This window comes from Hipposideros armiger, unplaced genomic scaffold, assembly GCF_001890085.2.
Source record: "Hipposideros armiger isolate ML-2016 unplaced genomic scaffold, ASM189008v1 scaffold_908, whole genome shotgun sequence".
NCBI classification, from domain to species: Eukaryota; Metazoa; Chordata; class Mammalia; order Chiroptera; family Hipposideridae; genus Hipposideros; species Hipposideros armiger.
In genome coordinates, this window is record NW_017732258.1 from 453,042 (window position 1) to 473,923 (window position 20,882).

Here is a 20,882-nt window from a genome sequence, read left to right on the forward strand (position 1 = left end):
ATTCTAATATGAAAGTCTTTCAGCGTTGCCAATAGTTTTCAACATGACCTTCCAATAGCTCTAAGATTAGGCTTTTCAATTCTTCAGTGTCTCTAACATCAGGTCTTCTGAACTCCAAGGCTTCCAACATCCCCAATTGCCAGATCTTCTAAATGTTACAGCATCCATATCTTCTAGTCTCTGGCCTGCAAAATCTCCAATGCCAATGTTTTCTAATCTTCTCAATATTGGGGTCATTAAAATTCTAAGTCTTATAATATCTCCAGCAATTAACCTTCAAATTTTAGGTCTTGTCTTTCAGAGTCCAGAGTTCAACTTCCAGTTTTACTATGTTCCCAGTCCTCTAATGTCTCCTATATACAAGTCTTCTAGAGTTCCTGTATTTCGTTTCGTCCAAGTCCAGCTCTTCCAATATCTCCTAGCACTTAACATCATTCAGTTCCTACAACTTTTAGTGTCTTCTGAATCCTGATTTCATAATGTCTTGTTATTACCAGTTCCTCCAATGCCCAAGTCTTTCAATATCTCCATGAACCTGGTCTTCCAACATTCAGGTGTTCCAACATCCCCAATGTCTGAATGACTAGATCTCTGAACATCTTGGTCTCTTAAAGTCTAGGTCTCCAATTGTCCAGGGCTGCCAACATCTTTGAAAGTTAACATCTTTCAAATTCTATGTCTTTTAACATGAGTATGTCATTATCCAGGTTTTCCAATGTCTCCCAATATCCAGGGCTTCTGATTTTCGGATTTCTAAATGTCTAGGTCTTTTATTGTCCATATCTTCTAATGTTTAAGGATTCCAAGGTCCAGGACTTGCAGTGTCTCTAGTGTTCAGGGCTTCCAGGATCCATGGCTTCCAATATCCACAAACTCCAACATTCAGGGCCTCCAAAGACTCCAGTGTCCAGAATAACCATTATCCTCAAAATCCAAGGCTTCCAATGTCTCCAACATCCTGTGCTTCCAATGTCTCCAATGTCCAGGGTTTCCAATGGCGCCAGTATCAAGATCTTCCAACAACTCCAGGTCTTCCAGCAACTCCAAGTCTTCCAACTAATTCCAAGTCTTCCAACAACATCAACGTCTTCCAGCTAATCCCAGTCTTCCAGACAATCTACGTCTTCCAGACAATCTACGTCTTCCAGACAATCCAGTCTTCCAGCAATTATAGGTCTTCCACAGAATCCATATCTTCCAGGAAAATCCACATCTTCCAATGGTTTCAAGGTCTTCCAGACAATCCACGTCTTCTACCAATTTCAAGGTCTTCCAGCTAATCCACGCCTTCCAGAAAAATCTAGGTCTTCCAGTCAATCCACGTCTTCCAGAAAGACATCCAGGTCTTCCACTCAGTCCACATCTTCCAGAAAAATCTGCGTCTTCCGCCAAAGCCAGATCTTCCATTCAACCCATATCTTCCGGAAAAATCCAGGTCTTCCAGCCAATCCATGTCTTCCACTAAATCCAGGTCTTCCAACAAAGCCATGTCTTCCAGAAAATTCATGTCTTCCACTGAATCCCAGTGTTCCACAAATATGTCTTCCTAAAGATCCACATCTTCCAGTAACCTCCAGGTCTTCCAGCAAATCTACGTCTTCCAGACAATCCAGGTCTTCTGGACAATTCGGGTCTTCCTGAAAATCCATGTCTTCCTGAAAATCCATGTCTTCCAGGAAATCCATGTCTTCCAATGACCCCCAGGTCTTCCAGACTATCTACATCTTCCACAGAATCCATGTCTTCCAGCAAATCCTTGTCTTCCATCAATTTCATGTCTTCCAGCCTACCCATGTCTTCCAACGAAGTCACGTCTTCCAGAAAAATCCACATCTTCCACCAAATCCAGGTCTTCTATCAATCCACATCTTCCAGAAAAATCCAGGTCTTCCAGCCAATCCATGTCTTCCACCAAATCCAGTCTTCTGGTCAATCCACGTCTTCCAGAAAATTCATGTCTTCCATTTAATCCTGGTCTTCCACAAATATATGTCTTCCTAGAGATCCATGCCTTCCAGTAATCTCCAGGTCTTCCAGCAAATCTACATCTTCCAGACAATCCAGGTCTTCCGGACAATTCGGGTCTTCCTGAAAATCCACGTCTTCCAGAAAAACCATGTCTTCCAGGAAATCCATGCCTTCCAATGATCTCCAGGTCTTCCAGAAAATCCATATCTTCCATCACATCCATGGCTTCCAGAAAATCCTTGTCTTCCAACAAAGCTGTGTCTTCCATCAAATTCATGTCTTCCAGACTACCCACGTCTTCCAACAAAACTACATCTTCCAGAAAATCTACGTCTTCCAACAAAGCCAGATCTTCCATCATTCTGCATCTTCCAGAAAAATCCAAGTCTTCCAGCCAATCCATGTCTTCCACCAAATCCAGTCTTCCGGTCAATCCACGTCTTCCAGACAAAATCTACGTCTTCCAAACAATCCAGGTCTTCCGGACAATTCGGGTCTTCCTGAAAATCCACGTCTTCCAGAAAAGCCATGTCTTCCAGGAAATACATGTCTTCCAATGACCCCCAGGTCTTCCAGACTGTCCACGTCTTCAAGAAAATCTATGTCTTCCATCAAATCCATGGCTTCCAGAAAATCCATGTCCTCCAGCAAATCCTTGTCTTCCAACAAAGCTCTGTCTTCCATCAAATTCATATCTTCCAGCCTACCCATGTCTTCCAGAAAATCCATTTCTTCCAACAAAGCCACGTCTTCCAAAAAAGCCATGTCTTCCAGAAAATCCATGTCTTCCAACCAAGCCACGTCTTCCAGAAATTCATGTCTTCCACTTATTCCTGGTCTTCCACAAATATATGTCTTCCTATAGATCCACATCTTCCAGTAACCTCCAGGTCTTCCAGCAAATCTGCATCTTCCAGACAATCCAGGTCTTCCGGACAATTCGGGTCTTCCTGAAAATCCACGTCTTCCAGAAAAGCCATGTCTTCCAATGATCTCCAGGTCTTCCAGAAAATCCATGACTTCCATCAAATCCATGGCTTCCAGAAAATCCATGTCTTCCAACAAAGCTGTGTCTTCCATCAAATTCATGTCTTCCAGCCTACCCATGTTTTCCAACAAAACTGTCTTCCAGAAAATCTACGTCTTCCAACCAAGCCACGTCTTCCAGGAAATCCACGCCTTCCAGAAAATCCACATCTTCCGACAACTACTCAGTCTTCCAACAACGGGCTCAATCTCCACGTCTTCCGTCTTCTAACATTCAGGTATTCTAACATGTTTCATTGTCCAAGTCTTCCAACCTTTCCCCAGGTCCTGCCTTTTTCAAAATTAGTCTTCCCAAGCCTGAGTCTTCCCATGTTCAGATCTTTTCACAGACAGGTCTTCCAACTCAAATACTCCTGCTTCTAGTAGAATTAGCTTCAGAAAATTTAATAGGGCATCCCTTCTTATAGACCAGATCTTACAGATCAACTGTACTACAGCCTAATAGTGTTTTTTTTTTGCTATTAGGAAATGTGTATTTATTCTTTAGAACTTTCAAAGATAGTTGTCATGAAATAGCTTCTATAGAATAAACACACATGGGATTGCTGTGATAAATTTTGCTACTTTACTAATGCTTATAATTTTTATATAGTCAATTATGTTTAGGTGCAAGTGAAATTCTTATTTTAATGAGAAAAATTCCTATGTAGAGACTTTATTATTTTAGATAAAGTTAACATGCAGTGTATTTATCCATTTTTATGACATCAATTTTTGTTTGGTTTTATGTGACTAATTAATGATGATAATAATAATAATGATAACAACAATAATAATAAACATAACATTTGCTACATCCGGGCACTGTTCTAAGGTCCTTACATACATCAACTCATCTAATCTTCACAAGAACCCATTGAGGTAGGTACTATCATCCCTGTTTTACAGATGAGGAAACTAGCACACAGAGGTGAAATAACTTGTTCAAAGGATACAACTAATGATAGAGTTGGGATTTGAACCCAACTAGCCTATTTCAGAATCTATGATCCTAACCACTATGCTATAATATCTGCTGTTAAAAGTCAAGCTAAGAATTACAGGATCCAAAGCTTGATTGCTCCCTTTTTATGTATAGACTATTATAAGATCTTGTATACAAGTGGCCTAACTTTATCTTGTCACTATCAGAACCTACTTTAGATTCACAGATCTCATTTCTCAACTAGCTACTATCAGTCCCTTGCTCTTGTATATGGAACTAGGCACAAGTATTTCCCATGCCATTTTCAGTTTAGGTAGAAATAATATAAGGGAGCACTGAGTTCAAGTACCCTTTGCTTTAGAATCATATTTATGGTTCCATGCTTTGAGTACTGGTGCTTGGAATTGAGCTATACCATCTAATTCCTTACCTCTGATCATACTCCAATTTGCACCTTATGGTCTAGACCACCTACCATTAGTTTGCTTTTGACCTCCAGGATCCACCTGCTTCAAATATCACTGACCTTGGATTTCTGACCACTGCGTTGTGTCTCACTAATGGTAACTACAACTCCTTAACGCTCAGCATGCTGACCTAGAGAACTAACTACCTGGTTCTCCAAGTCTCAGCTCCTATCAGGTGCTTCTAGCAACATTGCTACCTGTTCCTGTGGTTGGCATGGCAAGCATTAAAATGACATAATGAAATTTTGGTTAGGCAAGGAATCTCTGAAGATTTAGAATAATCTATATGGTAATACAAATTAATCGTCATTCTCCTCATCCTCTAAATACCTTAGAAATGTCTAATGATTTAGTTTATAAAGTGTTACTTCATTTATTCCATTCATTCAACAAATATTTATTGAGCGCCAGCTGTATGACAGGCATGTTTTAATGGAACTTAAAATCACCTAGGAAAAGCAGACAATGTTCAAATAACTGAAGTTATTTATCAGTGGTTGTAAGGCCATGAAGGAAAAAGAAGTATAGGATGCTGTGAGAGTCTGGAAAGTTAACAGAAGCATTCCTGAGGAAGTAACATTTATGGTGACTGAAGAATCTGTTTTCTCACTTGATTATCACAATAACCTTGTGACTTAGATAAGATGGATGTTTTTACATGAGTTTTACCTACTCAGAGGTTAAGCAGCAAGTGCTAAAGATGGCATGGGATCATGTATTTTGGCTTATTTTTCCCCCTACTATCCTATGCTTCCTTAAAATAGATAGTAAATACAGTTTTGGCAATATATATATATATATATATATATATATATATATATCAAGGGATATAAAAATGACGGTACTCTTAGTGTTTTCACTTCAATGAACCTACTCAAGGAAATTATCTAAAATGTGGATAATTCATGCACAAAGGTGTTTGTTCCTCACATAGTAATCTGGTATAGTGAAAACAGAAAAACCTAAGGTCTAACTTTAAGGGCATCATTAAGTAAATTTGCTATTTCCACATGATGGGATATTATTCCATTAAAATATTTATGGTCTGTCGTATTACATAATGTTAAGTGAAAAGTCAGCTTACAAGATTATATAAAGTGTGACTACAATTATTTAAAATATATAATCAGAGACAAATGACTAGAAATAAACACATTGAAGATTGTGAATTAATTATCTGTAGGTGGATAGAATAATGTGTGGTTTTTATTTATATGTTTATGTCCTTTATTTCTTCCAAAGTTCTTACAGTGTAAAATAATTTTATATTCAGGAACAATATTTAAGTGACTGTGCATAAAAATTCATTATTCATCTTTTTACTATATATGTAATCAAGTTTTACTGTTGCAAACACTTCAAAATATAAGTAAAGGCAAAGGGAAAAATTAAAATCTCGAATAAACTCAGTATTCAGAGATAATGCTGTAAAATTTTTGGTGTATGTTCTTCCATACTGTTTCACAGGTATGTTTGTTTTATTTTATAATACAAAATGGCATTATACTGCCATTTTGCCTAGTTTTTCCACTTAATAAATTGTAAATATCTTCCCATGTCAGTAACTGTGCACCTATATTATAATTTTAATATGTAATTTATTTACTTCATTAAGGTCTTTCCATTTTTTTGTATTATAAAAACTGCTGTGACGAGCACATACGTTGTGCAGAACACAAACTGCCTTGTCTTACGTGGTGGCCCTGTATACAATTGTGTGCACATTTATTCAGATATTACTTACAATTAATTCTTAAAAGGAGACTTGCTGATCTGAAAGATAGGTACATCATAAAGCTTACCACAGCAAAAAAATTATAAGCAATCCAGGTGTCCAATAATTGATGGTAAAATAAAAGTATATTGTAAATATTATGCAGCCATTTAAGTTTATACCACAAAAGAATATTTACTGAAATGGAAATATGTTCACAAGATCTCATTAGTGAAAGGAACAGGTCAGATAAGTATATATAGTACTCAAATTTTGTATAAAGGAAACTATATAAATGTCCTCAAAAAATAACCAGAAGAATATACACTAAAATGTTAGTAGTAAATGTCCCAAAAGAAAAATGGATAAATTATGGTATATTTACATGATGGAATATTATATTGCAGTGAAATGAACACATTATGGCTACATATAATAATATGGATAGATTTTACTTCAATAATGTTAAATTGAGATATCAAGTCTCAGAAGACAACATGTAATAGGATATCCTTTTTGTATTATTCAAAACCAAGTAAAACAAAACACTATATTATTTAAGTACACACACAGGTTAGACAATTAAGTTTGCGAACTTTTCCCGTGCGCTTACACAGTGGAAAGTTTGCAAACTTAATTGTCCAATCTCGTGTACATATGTATGTACACACACACACACACACACACACGGGATTAAAATGTTTTATTAGAAAGCAAAGGAATATCAATTAAAAATTCAGCATAATGATCACTGGGGTCGAGGAAAGGAGGTTGGAATAGAAGAGAATCATGGAAGTATTGGGCTGTTAGAAAAGTCATGACATATTTTTTCTATGTTTTTTGTTGCAAAAATGCATCTTGACTTTTCCAACAACCCAATAGATTGAAGTTACTGTCAGTATTCTCAGGTATATGGGTACCCAGGTTTGATGGGTGAGTTGTGGTGGGCGTTCATTATGTAATTAAAAGCATATTATTGATTATTTAATAATTGTATGATTATTATGGAAATTAAAAGAACAAATTAATGGATAAAGATAAAAGAGGGCCATGAGTGGATCAATGAGATGATATGCATGATCTATGACAGCATGCATGGATTATTCATAATCCAATTCTGTGCACTTGAATTCCATGAAATTTTCTTAAGCAATTATCTCTGGGTGGTGGGAATACATGTACTTTTTATTCTCTTGTGGCTCTTTAGTCTCTAGATTTTCTATAGGGAAAATATAATATAGTAATTGGAAAACAAGCCCAAAGTTACATAGAGTAAGATCTCAACTATGTAAAAAATGCATAACGGACTGAAAAGAAAAGTGTTGACATGTTAATAATAAGCACCTCTGTGTAGTGAGATTTCATATAGCTTTTTTTATGTTTCCTTATAATTTTTTAATCCAAATGTTATAGGATGAGGTTATGTTTTTAGTTTGTTATAAAAGTAACACATGTTTATTATAAAAATTAAAAAGACAGTAGTATATAAAGGAACAAATGAAAATACCCCTCTCCTAGTCCCATTTCCCAGACAGCCATGATGATTTGTCTGCTTTGTGTCTTCCATATACTTTTTCTGTTTCTGTGCATGTGTTCTTGTGTGTTTTACAAAATGAAATTGTCCTATACATACAGCAGGTCCTCTGATAATATTTTGTTCAATTTCATTTCGTTAAAGTTGATGAGGAAAAAAAAATGATTCCAGGCCTGGGCCACTGTCTGTGTGGTTTGCAGGTTCTCCCCATGTCTGCGTGGGTGTTCTTGGGGACTCTGGTGTCCTCCCACGTCCCAAAGCTGTGCATGTGAGTGAAATGGTATATCTACATTGTCCCCATCTGAGTGAGTGTGGGAGTGTGTGATGCGCCCTGCGATGGGAGGGCGTCCTGTCCAGGGTCGGTTCCCTCCTTACACCCTGAGCTGCCAAGAGAAGCTCCAGTCACCCGTGACCCTGAACTGGAATAAGCAGGTTGGAAAATCATTCTCTTACTTGTTTTTATTCATTTTTCTTAAATATATGTATAGCTCACATTTATTTCAATGTTTGATATTAGAAGTGTTTGGGTGTGTTTTAGAAGTTTGGTGATGATTTTGTGACCAGAAATATGCTGTAGGAATTTAACTCTTGTTTCTATCAGTTAGCCTGTGTAAATATTGGTTTTGTTATATATATTGAGTCCCTTAAAGTCACAGTTTCCAAGAATCAATCTACCAAGTTAAGTACGAACCTACAGTATTCTACAATTGTCTATCCCATCCCCTCACCCCTTCCCACTCAATAGAAAGTCATTGTAACTGCTAGAATTCCATAGTAGGGTGTATTGTCTAATTTATTCAACTCATTGCTCATGATAGATCTTTAGGTTAACACTTTTTTTTACTATTACAGAGAATGCTATAAAAAGCATTCTTTTAAATATCTTAGAAGTATAACTGCTAGATCAAAGGTTTTGAGCTAAATTGCCCTCCTGGCATATTGGACACTATCATTCTTTTGAATTTTGTCAGCATTTTGGATGAAAAATTCCTTTATTTTCCCCTACTCACTAGAAAAGTTAAGCATCTTTTCATATATTTATTAGCTATTTGTATTCTGTTGGAGATTGCTTGCTCATCTTCTCTGCCTACTTTTCTATTGAGTCATTTATCTTTTTTCCTTGTTGATTTGCAGGAGGTCTCTGGATAGTAGAACTGGTATCCTTTTGACTGCTATATATTGCAAATGTCTGTCATTTGTCTTTTTAAAAGTTTACTTATGATGCTATTTGCCATAAAGATTTAATTATGTAAATAGTCAAACATTAAAATTTTTCTTTTATAGTTTCTTGGTTTTGTCTCATACTTAGGTAGGCTTCTGTATTCCAAGATTATAAAAATATTGTGCTCTATTTTCTTCTAAATGTTACATATTTTCATTGCTCAGTGCTTTAATCCATATGGAATTGATGTGTATGTGTGTGTGTTGCAAAGTAGAATTTTTTTCAGAAGAGATAGTTAGTTTTCCTAACTTATTTATTGTATCGAATTATATCTACATGGATTTCGAATTCTCTTTTCATCATGAACATATGGGTATGCTTCTTATGTTTCTTTTCTGTTCAATTTTTGTCTATTACTGTTTTAATTACTGCAGCATGGTAATATATTTCGAAATGTGATGGGGTTGCCCCTCCTTCGTCATTCTTTTTTTTTTCCCAGAATTTACTTGGCTATTCTTCTACATTTTCTTTTCCCAGATGGATTATAGAATCAACTCTTCAACTTCGGTAAAAAGAAAAAAATCCCTGGAAGTGCCTTAGACCTTTTGAGTAACATGTCAAGAATTGACATCATTATGATATAGAGTTTTGCACTTATCTTGTATCCAGGCATCATATGAAACTCTGCTCTTAGCTGTTTATTTTTTCCAGTTAGTTATCTTGAATTCCCAGGTACACAATGATATAAATAATGAAATGTTTGTCTTTTTCTTGCTAATGTTTGTATCTAATTTTTTTTTCATTTTGGCACATGGGTAAGGCCTTATGACTTCCAGGACAATGCAGATTTACATTGATTAATTAAGAGCAGGCATCCTTCTCTTGTTTTTGACTTCAATAGAAATATCTCATTGTTTCACTCTAAAATATGATGATTGCCATTGTTCCTGATAGATACCTTTTCAAGTTATGGAAATGCCCTTCTATTCCTGACTGACTTACAGATTTGTCAGGAATGGATATAGAATGTTATCAAGTGTTTGGGGAGTGGGAGAGTAGAAATGTAAATCCTCTCTCAATTTCTTTGATGATTAGACTATCCAGGTTTTTCACCTCTCCTTGAGTGAATTTTGTCAATTTATCTGTAAAACTTTTCTGTTTCATCTGGATTTTCAAATATATTGATTGGAAGTTGTATGTAATATTTTCTAATGTGTATTAATTTACATATATATGGCTATATCTCTTTTTTATTCTGCTTAATTGGATTGCCCATGTTCAGTTAACTATTAAGAAAATTTATTTTTTAATGTAGGGGTTACTTTTGTTATGGAAGTCAGGGGAGACAGTATGGATGGAAACTACAATTTTTTTAAAATATCACTTTCTGCTTTTGTTAATTCCTTCTTTCTGCATTCTTTGGTTCTGTATGATCTCTCTAGATTATTTAGGTGAATGCTTAGTTTAGTTTTAGTCTTTCTTATTTTCTATTTAATGCATTAAATCATAAATTTTCCTCTGAATACATTTGACTGTATCCCATATTTTACACATGCAGTGTTATAGTCCTTCTTTTGTTGCCTATCTTAGTTTTATTTTCGGTTTTAATCTAAGAGTTATTTAGAAGTGTATTTATATATTTTAACATGGTTAGGTTTTAGTTGATGTTTTGTTCTTCTATGCTTTTTTTCCTTATTACTGTTTATACTATCTCGTGGATGGAGAATGTTTTCTATATGAATTATACATTTTGGAATATTTTCTTTTTGTCCTAATGTAATAAATGTTTACAAATATTCCATGGGAAATTGAAGCAAATGTGTATTTTCTTTTTTTTTTCTTTTTCTTTTTACCAGCTGGGCCATCCTGCCACCTGTTGGCAGTTCAGCAGCAGCTCAGCTCAGGCGAAGCTCACTGGCCCATGTGGGAATCGAACCAGCGACCCTGTTGCTCAGAGCTCACGCTCTTAAGTAAACTCTTATCCAACTGAGCGACTTGGCCGGCCCCTGTGTATTTTCTTTTTGCTTGGGTAATATATAATATTTCTACATATTAAATCAAACTTAATTGTTATTCACATTTTCCCTTTTTATTTGCTTAATCTAAATATTCTAATGAAAGTATTTAAAATCACCCACTTTTGTTTTATCACAATCTCCTATTTCTAACTTTTTTGCTTTACATATTTGAAATTCTTTTTAAGTACATTAAAGTTCATGATTGCTCTCCTCTGGTCCAGATGGCAGAGTAGTTTTATAGGTTATCAAAAAAAAATGATATGCAGCCTTTTTCTTTTCTTTTTTTTTTTTTTTAAAGATTTTTATTGGGGAATTGGGTGATGGGAACAGTGCTGAGGAATTGGGAGAAGGGGAACAGACAAGTTGCTGTTGTTTTGTTCTTCAGTCTAGTTGTGGAGGACGTGGCTTCACTGGCCTTTTCTTTTTTTTTTTTTTTAAAGATTTTTATTGGGGAATTGGGGGATGGGAACAGTGCTGAGGAATTGGGAGAAGGGGAACAGACAAGTTGCTGTTGTTTTGTTCTTCAGTCTAGTTGTGGAGGACGTGGCTTCACTGGCCTAAGTTGTCACCATCATTGTGCTCTTCCCGGGTGAGACACATCAGTCACCGGCTTCTGGACGGCCGCTCAAAGCATTTTAGCCTTGACATTTCTTTGCCACCTCTAGTTGATTTTTTTATGCATTTGTCTGGTGTATCTTTATCCATTCCAATATTTTAAACTTTTCTGTGTTTTGTTTTAGATATATCTTTTCAAAACAGCACACGATGAGATTTTTTTTACTCTATCTGAAAATGTCTGCCTTTTAATTTATAATTAAACCTTTTATATTTTTATAATTCCATAATATTTATTGATAATTCTGTCAATTTATTATTTTTATCTCTTCTTGCTAGATTTGTCAAAGTACATGTCTTCCTTTTCCCTATAATGACTTAGAAGCTTGAAATATGACTTGTAATAGTGGTTGCACTGATATATATGTTGATTTTTTTACTTTATATACTTTTATATTACTGAAACTTTTAAAGTGAGCATATAATACATTTGTGATAATAAAATAAAGAGAAAACATCTGCTTTTCAATGTGTCTGTATTTGTTTGTTCCTTACCAGTCTCACTCCTCTTGCTCAGGCGCTCATCTAGATTTTATATTCTTCCACAAAGCTCTCAGTCTCTCACTACTCTTGTCTATCCTGTTTATTGCTATCAGATTATCTCCTTAAAATATAATTTTCTTCATATAACTCAACTCCTAATTATATGTAAAACTTCTACACCTGACATCAAGTCCTCCATGATCTTCCCTACATAAACTTTCCTGTTCTCTATTTGCCCATGGGCCATCTACTCTAGTCAGACTGACTTCCTATGTATTCTCCGTGTCCTACCCAACCCCAAAGAATCTGTATACCTGTCTTAGAAGATAAGTTATTCTTCTGTCCTAATAGTTTTCCATTAGGGACGACCGTCATCTACAGGGAGCAGAAATATTCTAGTCACAAAACTGTGGTGTAGAAACGGACTTCATTTTGGAACATGAAGCCTTAAAGCATTTGACGTTTTTTGAAGAGGGATATATTGACAGTTTCCTAAAATAATTTAACTTTGAGAATGGTATTAATGCCTCACCCCAACCCGACGGTTTATTAATACGTTTTCCTTAATAACAGTGCTAGTCAACCTCTCTTTAAGTTAAACCTTTCCCGGGTTTCTAAAGTTTCTGAGTCTTCTGTAGTAGAGGATAGTCAATTTCCCATTTGCTTGAGAGTTGTTTGGGGCATATCAGCATTTAGCCTGTGACCCTGAGCTCCTCTGGAACATTCTACCAGCTTGCTCTAGGCCTGAAGCCTCAACAGAGCCTTTGTTTTCATTTCAGTCAGTGGCCCCTGCTACCCTATAATGGAACTAAAAATAGGGCCCAAGAACTCTCGGCACTGTGGAAACATATTTTCTTTTTCTTTTTTTTTTGTTAGTTTCAGGTGTATAAAACAATGTAATAGTTAGACATTAATATCCCTCACAAAATGATAACCTCCCTCCCCCAATCTACTACCTCTCTGACATTGTATATAGTTGTTCCAATTCCATGTACTCTATTCCCCATGCTGTACTCCACATTCCATGAGGAAACATATTTTCTTATCAATGCCAAGAAATAATCAATGATCTACAGTGCTCCCAGCCCCAACAAGACAAGATTTTTAGAATGCTTTATGTTTTTATTTCCCTTACCATCTCCAGATCACTCTGCCCCCTAGAGTTCCTAGAAGGGAATACTGCTATAAGCAGTGTACTCCTGAGTTGGAGTTCTGCTGGATAAAGAAAGATGACTTCTTGATGAATCACTGCCCTTTTCTAGACTTCAAAATATTTTTGGTTGTTTACACTATGTAAATTCTGTTTTAGGACTTTAGCTTAATAGTTTACTTAATTTCATAACCACATTACCAGTAATTACCGAGACAGTAAGTTTTCCTGGTTACCATTGTTAGCACCAAGTCGTTACTCTTCTTGCATACATTTCTTACCTTTAGTGGAAAAAACAAAACAAAACTCCTGTTTTTGTCCCTAAAGTGTGGTAGAAAGTCTTAGTTTTTTCATATCTCAGTAAAGCCTCTCTTGGGTACCTAGGTTCCCTGGGAACATGTAACTGCAAAAATCCACATGGGATTTTAAAAAAAAAGATTTTATTGGGGAATTGGGAGAGGGGAATAGTGTTGGGGAATCGGGGAAGGGAAACAGACAAGTTGCTGTTCTTTGGTTCTTCAGTCTAGTTGTGGAGGACGTCGCCTCACTGGCCCATGTTGGTATTATCATTGCGCTCTTCCCGGGTGAGGCAGATTGGTCGGCGGCCTCTGGACGGCCGCTCTCAGCGGCTTTTGGCAACTCACACTGGCTGCCGGCCGCTCATGCTGGCTGCTGGCCACACACGGTAGCTTATGGCAGCCCACTGCAGCAGGGGCGGTAGCCTATACCATCGCCGGCGACTCATGGCAGCCCAGCCCCAGGTCGAGCTGTTGTTCACCATCTTAGCTGTAGAGGGCGCAGCATCACTGGCCCTCATGTGGGATCTGAACTGGGGCCCTGCTGCTCAGAGCTGGCGTCCCAAGCCAGCTCTTAACCAACGCACCAACCGGCTGGCCCCACATGGGATTTTTTATATATGGGTTTTATGTCATTCAGGAAGAACTCCCCAAAATATGTGACTCAATTTTGAACCAAGCTCAGCATCAAAAAGCTCACTGTCCTCAACAGCAATGCGAAACATGAGGATGAGCTCACTTGTGCAATATCTGCCCAAATTTTCCATAGGTGCGGAAGCCCGTAGATCTGATTTAATATCCAGACTCGGGGTGGTCCTGATGCAGAGTTTGTCTGAGGATTGCAATCATATGCATTTTATGCAATTTGTCTCTTGCTCATTTTATATTATCTCTTTTGAGCATCATTGTGGACAATTTGACATTTTATAGACTCCACTGTGGTTTCCAGGGGACCATCATCACTTTTATTAACATGCAAATTTTCATAGACCGGTGAGGGTGATTCCATGATGGCTTCTGTGTCACAACTCAGACATTTTTTAAAGTGCCCTTGCTTCCTTGCAAGAACAGGATGTTCCAGGCTGATTTTAAAGTATGGTACTCAATAAGAACACCATTTCTTTTGAGAGCCCAAACTCAAAGATGCTAGGAGTGGAACTTATTTCACATGAGTGCTTGGGGCAGAACAAGGTAGCACAGAGGTGACTATCCACTTTTGTGATATATCAAAAGGATCACTTTTCCCCCCAATATATCGCAAGTTCACATGATTGTTTTTTTTTTTTTTTTTTTTAGCTGAGCCATCCTGCTACCTGTTGGCAGCTCAGCGGCTGCTCAGCTCGGGCTGACTCGAACCGCTGTTGCTCAGAGCTCAAACTCTTGAGCGAGCTCTTAACCAACTGAGCCACTCGGCCGGCCCCACATGATTGTTTTTAAGTCATGGTTTCTTAGCGGTGCCCGGCGAGCTCAGTTGGTAGAGTATGAGACACTTAAGTCATGGTTTCTTTTTACGTGGTTTCATGAGGGCTTATTAATTCAATTTTTCATATGTGTTTTTGTGCTACGATTTTTTTCCTTTTTTACTGACTTTATTATACCATGCTATGTGTTATGAAACCACACCACATGTTCAAAGGACAGTATTGCCAGCCTCACTCTCAGCCTTCATTATTTTCTCTATTAGCTTATATTTCTTTAAAATGGCCACAAATTATATTGCTCCAGACACTCCCTGTCAGTATTCCTCAAACCCCAGTTACCTGCAAATAAAAATCTCCACCCTGCTCCAGGGAATTAAAAAATGTAAGACATAAGTAGCTCAAATAGAATATCAGGCACTTGTCTAAAAGTTATCATTAATGCTTTATTCCTATGGGAACTAGTGTCTCTTCTGTTGTAGGAAGCTTTGATCTTGAACTCCAGTTTCTTAAAGGCCTTTAGATAAACACAGATATTTGTTCTCTTGGTACCAATTCATCTTTGCAAATAGCAATTAAGAATATCAGAAAATGTAGCCAGTGTCAGAAGTTGTCAGGCTTAAATTTTTACCCAGGAAGTTCAGGTGGGCTTATTGCTATATACCTGTATAATTCACAATTTTGTTTGTTTACCGTATGCACCATCACACTAAACAGCAGAAAATGAAGACAGCAAACTTCAGTTGCAATTTTATGTTCAAGCCACATGTATTTACCCTCCCTTTTTCACCTTCCCCCACTCCCACTAATCCAGGTAGTGACATTCTATGTATTGTCTTATGAAAACAGGGACAAAGCAGTTATCTAAAGGTTTAGTGCAAAGATCAACATGGATTAAGATATCCCATCTCTGTAAGCCTAATTCTGAGTGGTAGCTTAATGGTTGTCACAGAAAAGATATACAAAGTCACTTTCTTCCAGGTTACTTTGTTGATATGGTCTGTATTGCTTACCTATTGTGGTATAACAAATCATTTCAAATTTCAGTGGCTTACATTAATAACCCTTTATTATCAGGAGCCTATGAGTTAGCTTGGAATTTCTTCTCATCTTTGTTACATTTTCTTATGTATCTGCAGTTGGCGATGGATAAGTTAGGAAGCTTGTTGGTCTTAGCTGGGTTTTTTCACATATTTGGGGGTTTGCTGGGATAACTAGGCTCTCATTTCCATGGTCTTCAATCTGCCATCAGACCAACCCAGGCATGTTTTCAAAGCATGGCAGGGTTCCAAGAGGGAGAGTAGAAGTGTGCAAGCCATCTTGAGGCCTATGCATGGAACTGGCACTCTCACTCCTGCCACATTCAGTTGGCCAAAGTAAGTCACAGTAGATCCCAGATTCAAGTTGTGGGAAAATAAACTACACCCTTTAATGCGAAGAACTGCAAAATCATATTGCAACAGATATGGACATAGGGAATCCATGAATGGTGGTCATCAGCTGTGGAGCAGGTGCATAGCTGTGTTGCCCTTGACTGTGCTCTCTCACATATTTGGGGGTCACTAGCACTGTGGTGCACTAGAATAGCCTCAGCTGAGACGAGTGGGGTCTATTTCACACGTTCTCTTGTTCTCCAGCACACTTGTCCCCATGAAAGGGCAAGGATTCAAAAGAGGACTTAGAAGGGACCAAGCCTCTTAAGGCCTAGAGAGAGAACTTGCTCATCATCACTTATGCCACATCCTATTTGCCAAAGCAAGTTAAAGGGTGCTGTAGACTTAATGTAATGTTTCTGTCCCCCGCTCCCCATTTTATAGGTCAAAACCTAATCCCCATTGTGAGGGTATTTGTAGGTGGAGCATTTGGGAAGTGATTAAGTCATGACAGTGGAGCCCCCAAGAATGAATGTATTCATTTCAGAGAATATTTTCAAGTAGAACCTTGAGTTATTGAAGATGATCTCTGGCCTGATGTCAGCAAGACAGCAAACTAGGAGGCCCCAATGTTCATCCTTCCCACAGAAGCAATGAAAACAACAACAAAAAACAACTACGTGTCGATGAGACTAGCTCTTGGAGACCTCCAGAATACAATAAAGAACTATGATAAAGAGTACAATTAAGAAGCTGAAAGCAAGGAACAAAACAACAGCAAGTCAAACAGAAATCAATGAACAAAATGGCAAGAGTATTATCAATCATGACCTTAAATGTAAATGGATTGAATTTACCAATCAAAAGGCATAGATTGGCCAAATGGATAAACAAGCATGATCTAGTGATATGCTGTCTACAAGAGACTCACTTTAGAATCACAGGCTGAGAATGAAGTGATCCAAAAAGATACTTAATGCAAATGCTAACCATAAGACAGCAAGAGGTGGCTTTATTTATTTATTTTTGTTTTCCAATTACACTTGAGATTCAATATTTTTATTAGTTTCAGGTGTACAGTAGAGTGGTTATACATTTATATAATTTACAAACTGATCCCCTGGTTAGTGAAGTGCCCATCTGGCGCCATGCATAGTTATTACAATATTATTGACTGCATTGCCTATGCTGTACTTTGCATCCCCATGACTATTTTGTAACTACCAATTTGTACTTCCTAATCTGTTCATCTTTTTCACCCAGCCCACCAGCCACCTTCCCATCAGGCAGCCATCAGTTTGTTCTCTGTATCTATGAGGTTGTTTCTGTTTTGTTTATTCATTTATTTTGTTCTTTAGATTCCACATATAAGTGAAATCATATGATATTTGTCTTTCTCTGACATATGACTAATGAGGGGTGATCACAAAATACAGTGAATGTTTAAACTAACAACAATTATTACAGTAAAAGACACATTGCCATTAATCCCCCTCAAAATGCTCCCCTTCACTTCAAACACACTTATCCCATCGTTCTTGCGACTTTCTGAAGCAGTTCTGGAAGTCCTCTTTTGTGAGTGTCTTTGCTCCATCCTCCATCCTGACAATGCTCCATGTCCACATCGCTTCTGGTATACGGCAATTTCTGTCAAATAAAAACATTATGGTGTGTCCTCATCCACCTTATTCTCTGTATCTGACACCGAACATCTTCTGTCTCTTCCCCAAAGTCAAAATGGTTCAGGACATCAAGGCAGCCATGACAGCACAACTAAAGACACTCACGAAAAAGGACTTCCAGAACTGCTTCAGAAAGTTGGGTAATTGTATTCAAAGTGAGGGGGGAGTATTTTGAGAGCGATTAATGGCAATATGTCTTCTACTGTAATAAATTTTTTTTTAAATTAAGCATTCACCATATTTTTTTATCACACCTCATAGTATAATACCATCTAGTTCCATCGGTGTTGTCACAAATGGTAACATTTCATTTTTTATGGCCAAGTAATATTCCATTGTATACATGTGCCACCTCTTCTTTATTCAATCGTGTATTGATGGGCACTTAGGTTGCTTCTATGTCTTGGCTATTGTGAATAGCGCTGGAGTGAACGCAGGGGAGCATATATTTTTTTAAATTAGTGTTTTGATTTCTTTGAATAAATACCCAGAATAAGAATTGCTGGATCATAAGGTAGTTATATTTTTTATTTTTTGAGGTACCTCCAACTGTTTTCCATAGTGGCTGCACCAATTTGCAATACCACCAATACAGCACGAGGGTTCCCTTTTCTCCACATCCTTGCCAAACACTTGTTTGTTGATTTGTTGGTGATTCTGACAGGTGTGGGGTGATATCTCATTGTGGTTTTAATTTGCATTTCTCAGATGATGAGTGATGTTGAGCATCTTTTCACATGTCTTTTGGCCATCTGTATGTCCTCTTGGGAGAAATGTCTATTCAGAACCTCTGCCCATTTTTAAATTGGATTGTTTGGTTTTTTTGGTGTTGAGTTATATGAGTTTTTTAAAAATAAATTTTGGATATTAACTCTTTATCAGATGTATCATTGGTGAATATTTTCTGCCATTTAGTAGGTTGTCTTTTTGTTTTGTTCATGGTTTCCTTTGCTGTGCAAAAACTTTTTGGTTTGATGTAGTCCCATTTGCTTGTTTTTTTTCTATTGTTTCCCTTGCCTGAGGAGATAGATCAGAAAAAATATTACCAAGAGCAGTGTCAGAAAGTTTACTGCCTATATTTTCTTCTAAGATATTTATGGTTTGGGGTCTTACATTGAAGTCTTTAATCCATTTTGAGTTTATTCTTGTATAAAGTATAAGAAGGTGGTCCAGTTTCAGTTTTTTGCATGTATCTGTCCAGTTTTCCCAACACTATTTATTGAATAGACTGTCCTTAACCCATTATATATTCTTGCCTCCTTTGTCATAGATGAAATGGCTATATAGGTGTGGGATTATTTCTGGGCTCTCTATTTTGATCCACTGACCTATGTGTCTGTTTTTATGCCAGTACCATAGTGTTTTAATTACTATAGACTTGTAGTATATTTTGAAATCAGGTAGCATGATACCTCCAACTTTGTTCTTATTTTTCAGATTGCTGTGGCTTTTTGTGGTCTCTTCCAGTTCCATATAAAATTTAAGATTATTTGTTCTAGTTCTGTGAAAAATGACATTGGTATTTTGATAGGGATTACATTGAATCTATAGGTTGCTTTGGGTACTATGGACATTTTAACGATGCTAATTCTTCCTATCCATGAGCATGGTATATGCTTTCATTTATGTGTGTCTTCTTTAATTTCTTTCTTATAACGTCTTACAATTTTCTGATTAGTTTATTTTACCTCCCTGGTTAAATTTATTCCTAGGGCTTTTATTTATTTATTTTTGATACAATTGTAAACGGGGTTGTTTTCTTAATTTCTCTTTCTGATAATTTGTTATTGGTGTATAGAAATGCAGCTGATTTCTGGGTAGTAATTTTGTATCCTGCTACTTTACTAAATTCAGTAAATAGTGTTTTATTCCTGTGGAATCTTTAGGGCTCTCTCCATATATTATCATGTCATCTGCAAATAATGACAGTTTTACTTCTTTCCAATGTGGATGCCTTTTATTTCTTTTTGTTGTCTGATTGCTGTGGGTAGGATTTCCAATGCTATGTTGAATAAAAGTGGTGAAAGTGGACATGCTTGTCTTTTTCCTAATCTTAAGGAAAATGCTTTTTACTTTTCCCCATTGAGTATGATGTTAGCTGTGGTTTTGCCATATATGGCCTATATTATGTTGAATTATGCTCCCTCTATTTCCATTTTGCTGAGAGTTTTTGTTATAAATGGATGCTAGATTTTGCCAAACACTTATTCTGCATCTATTGATATGATCATATGATTTTTATCCTTCATTTTGTTTATGTAGTGTATCATATAGTATTAATTGATTTGTGGATTTAAACCATTCTTGCACAGGAATAAATCCCTCATGATCATGATGTATGATCTTAATGTATTGCTGAATATGGTTTGATAATATTTTGTTTTGGAATTTTGCATCTATGCTCATTGGGGAGATTAGCCTATAGTTTTTTTTTGTAATGTCTTTGTCTGGATTTGGAATCAAGTTAGTAGTGGCCTTGTAACATGAGCTTGGGAGCCTTACCTCCTCTTGAATTTTTTGAAATAATTTGAGGATAGGTGTTAATTCTTCTTTGAATGTTTGGTAAAATTCATGTGTGAAGCTATCAGATCCAGGACTTTTGTTTGTTGGGAGTTTTTTTATTACTGACTTGACTTGTTAGTAATAATTGGTTTGTTTAGACTTTCTGTTTCTTCTTGATTCAGTCTTACAAGATTGTATGTTTCTAGGAATTCATCTGTTTCTTCCAGATTGTCCAGTTCTTTGGCATATAATTGTTTGTGTTATTTTCTTATAATCCTTTGTATTCCTGTAGTGTCAGTGTTCATTTTTCCTGTTTCATTTCTGATTTATTTATTTGGGTCCTCGCTCTTATTTTCTTAATGTGTCTGGTTAAAGGTTTATGTTTCTTTATCTTTTCATGTAATAAGCTCTTGGTTTCATTGATCTTTTGTATTGTTTTTTTAGAATCTATTTCATTAATTTCTACTCTGATCTTTATTATTTCCTTCCTTCTCACTTTGGGTTTGGTTTGGTGTTGTTTTTCTAGTT

At 36.6% G+C, this 20,882-nt stretch overlaps 2 protein-coding genes across 2 annotated transcripts; both read right to left on the reverse strand.

Moving 5' to 3' along the window:
* Positions 1-332: 332 nt before the first annotated feature.
* LOC109375173 (cerebellar degeneration-related antigen 1-like) lies at positions 333-2,255 on the reverse strand. The gene has a single exon (XM_019630403.1). It carries the CDS (start codon positions 2,243-2,245, stop codon positions 1,787-1,789), a length of 459 nt encoding a protein of 152 aa, XP_019485948.1. The 5' UTR covers positions 2,246-2,255; the 3' UTR covers positions 333-1,786.
* On the reverse strand, positions 333-3,660 carry LOC109375172 (cerebellar degeneration-related antigen 1-like). The gene is given in 2 exon segments (XM_019630402.1): positions 333-2,531; positions 2,533-3,660. Coding segments are annotated over 2 exon segments (819 nt in total). The 5' UTR covers positions 3,076-3,660; the 3' UTR covers positions 333-2,255.
* Between the last annotated feature and the right edge of the window lie 17,222 nt (positions 3,661-20,882).

What these genes read in the sequence shown, in the direction of transcription:
- LOC109375173 (XM_019630403.1), bottom strand. Translation starts at nt 2,245, where the DNA reads ATGAATTTGATGGAAGACACAGCTTTGTTGGAAGACAAGGATTTTCTG.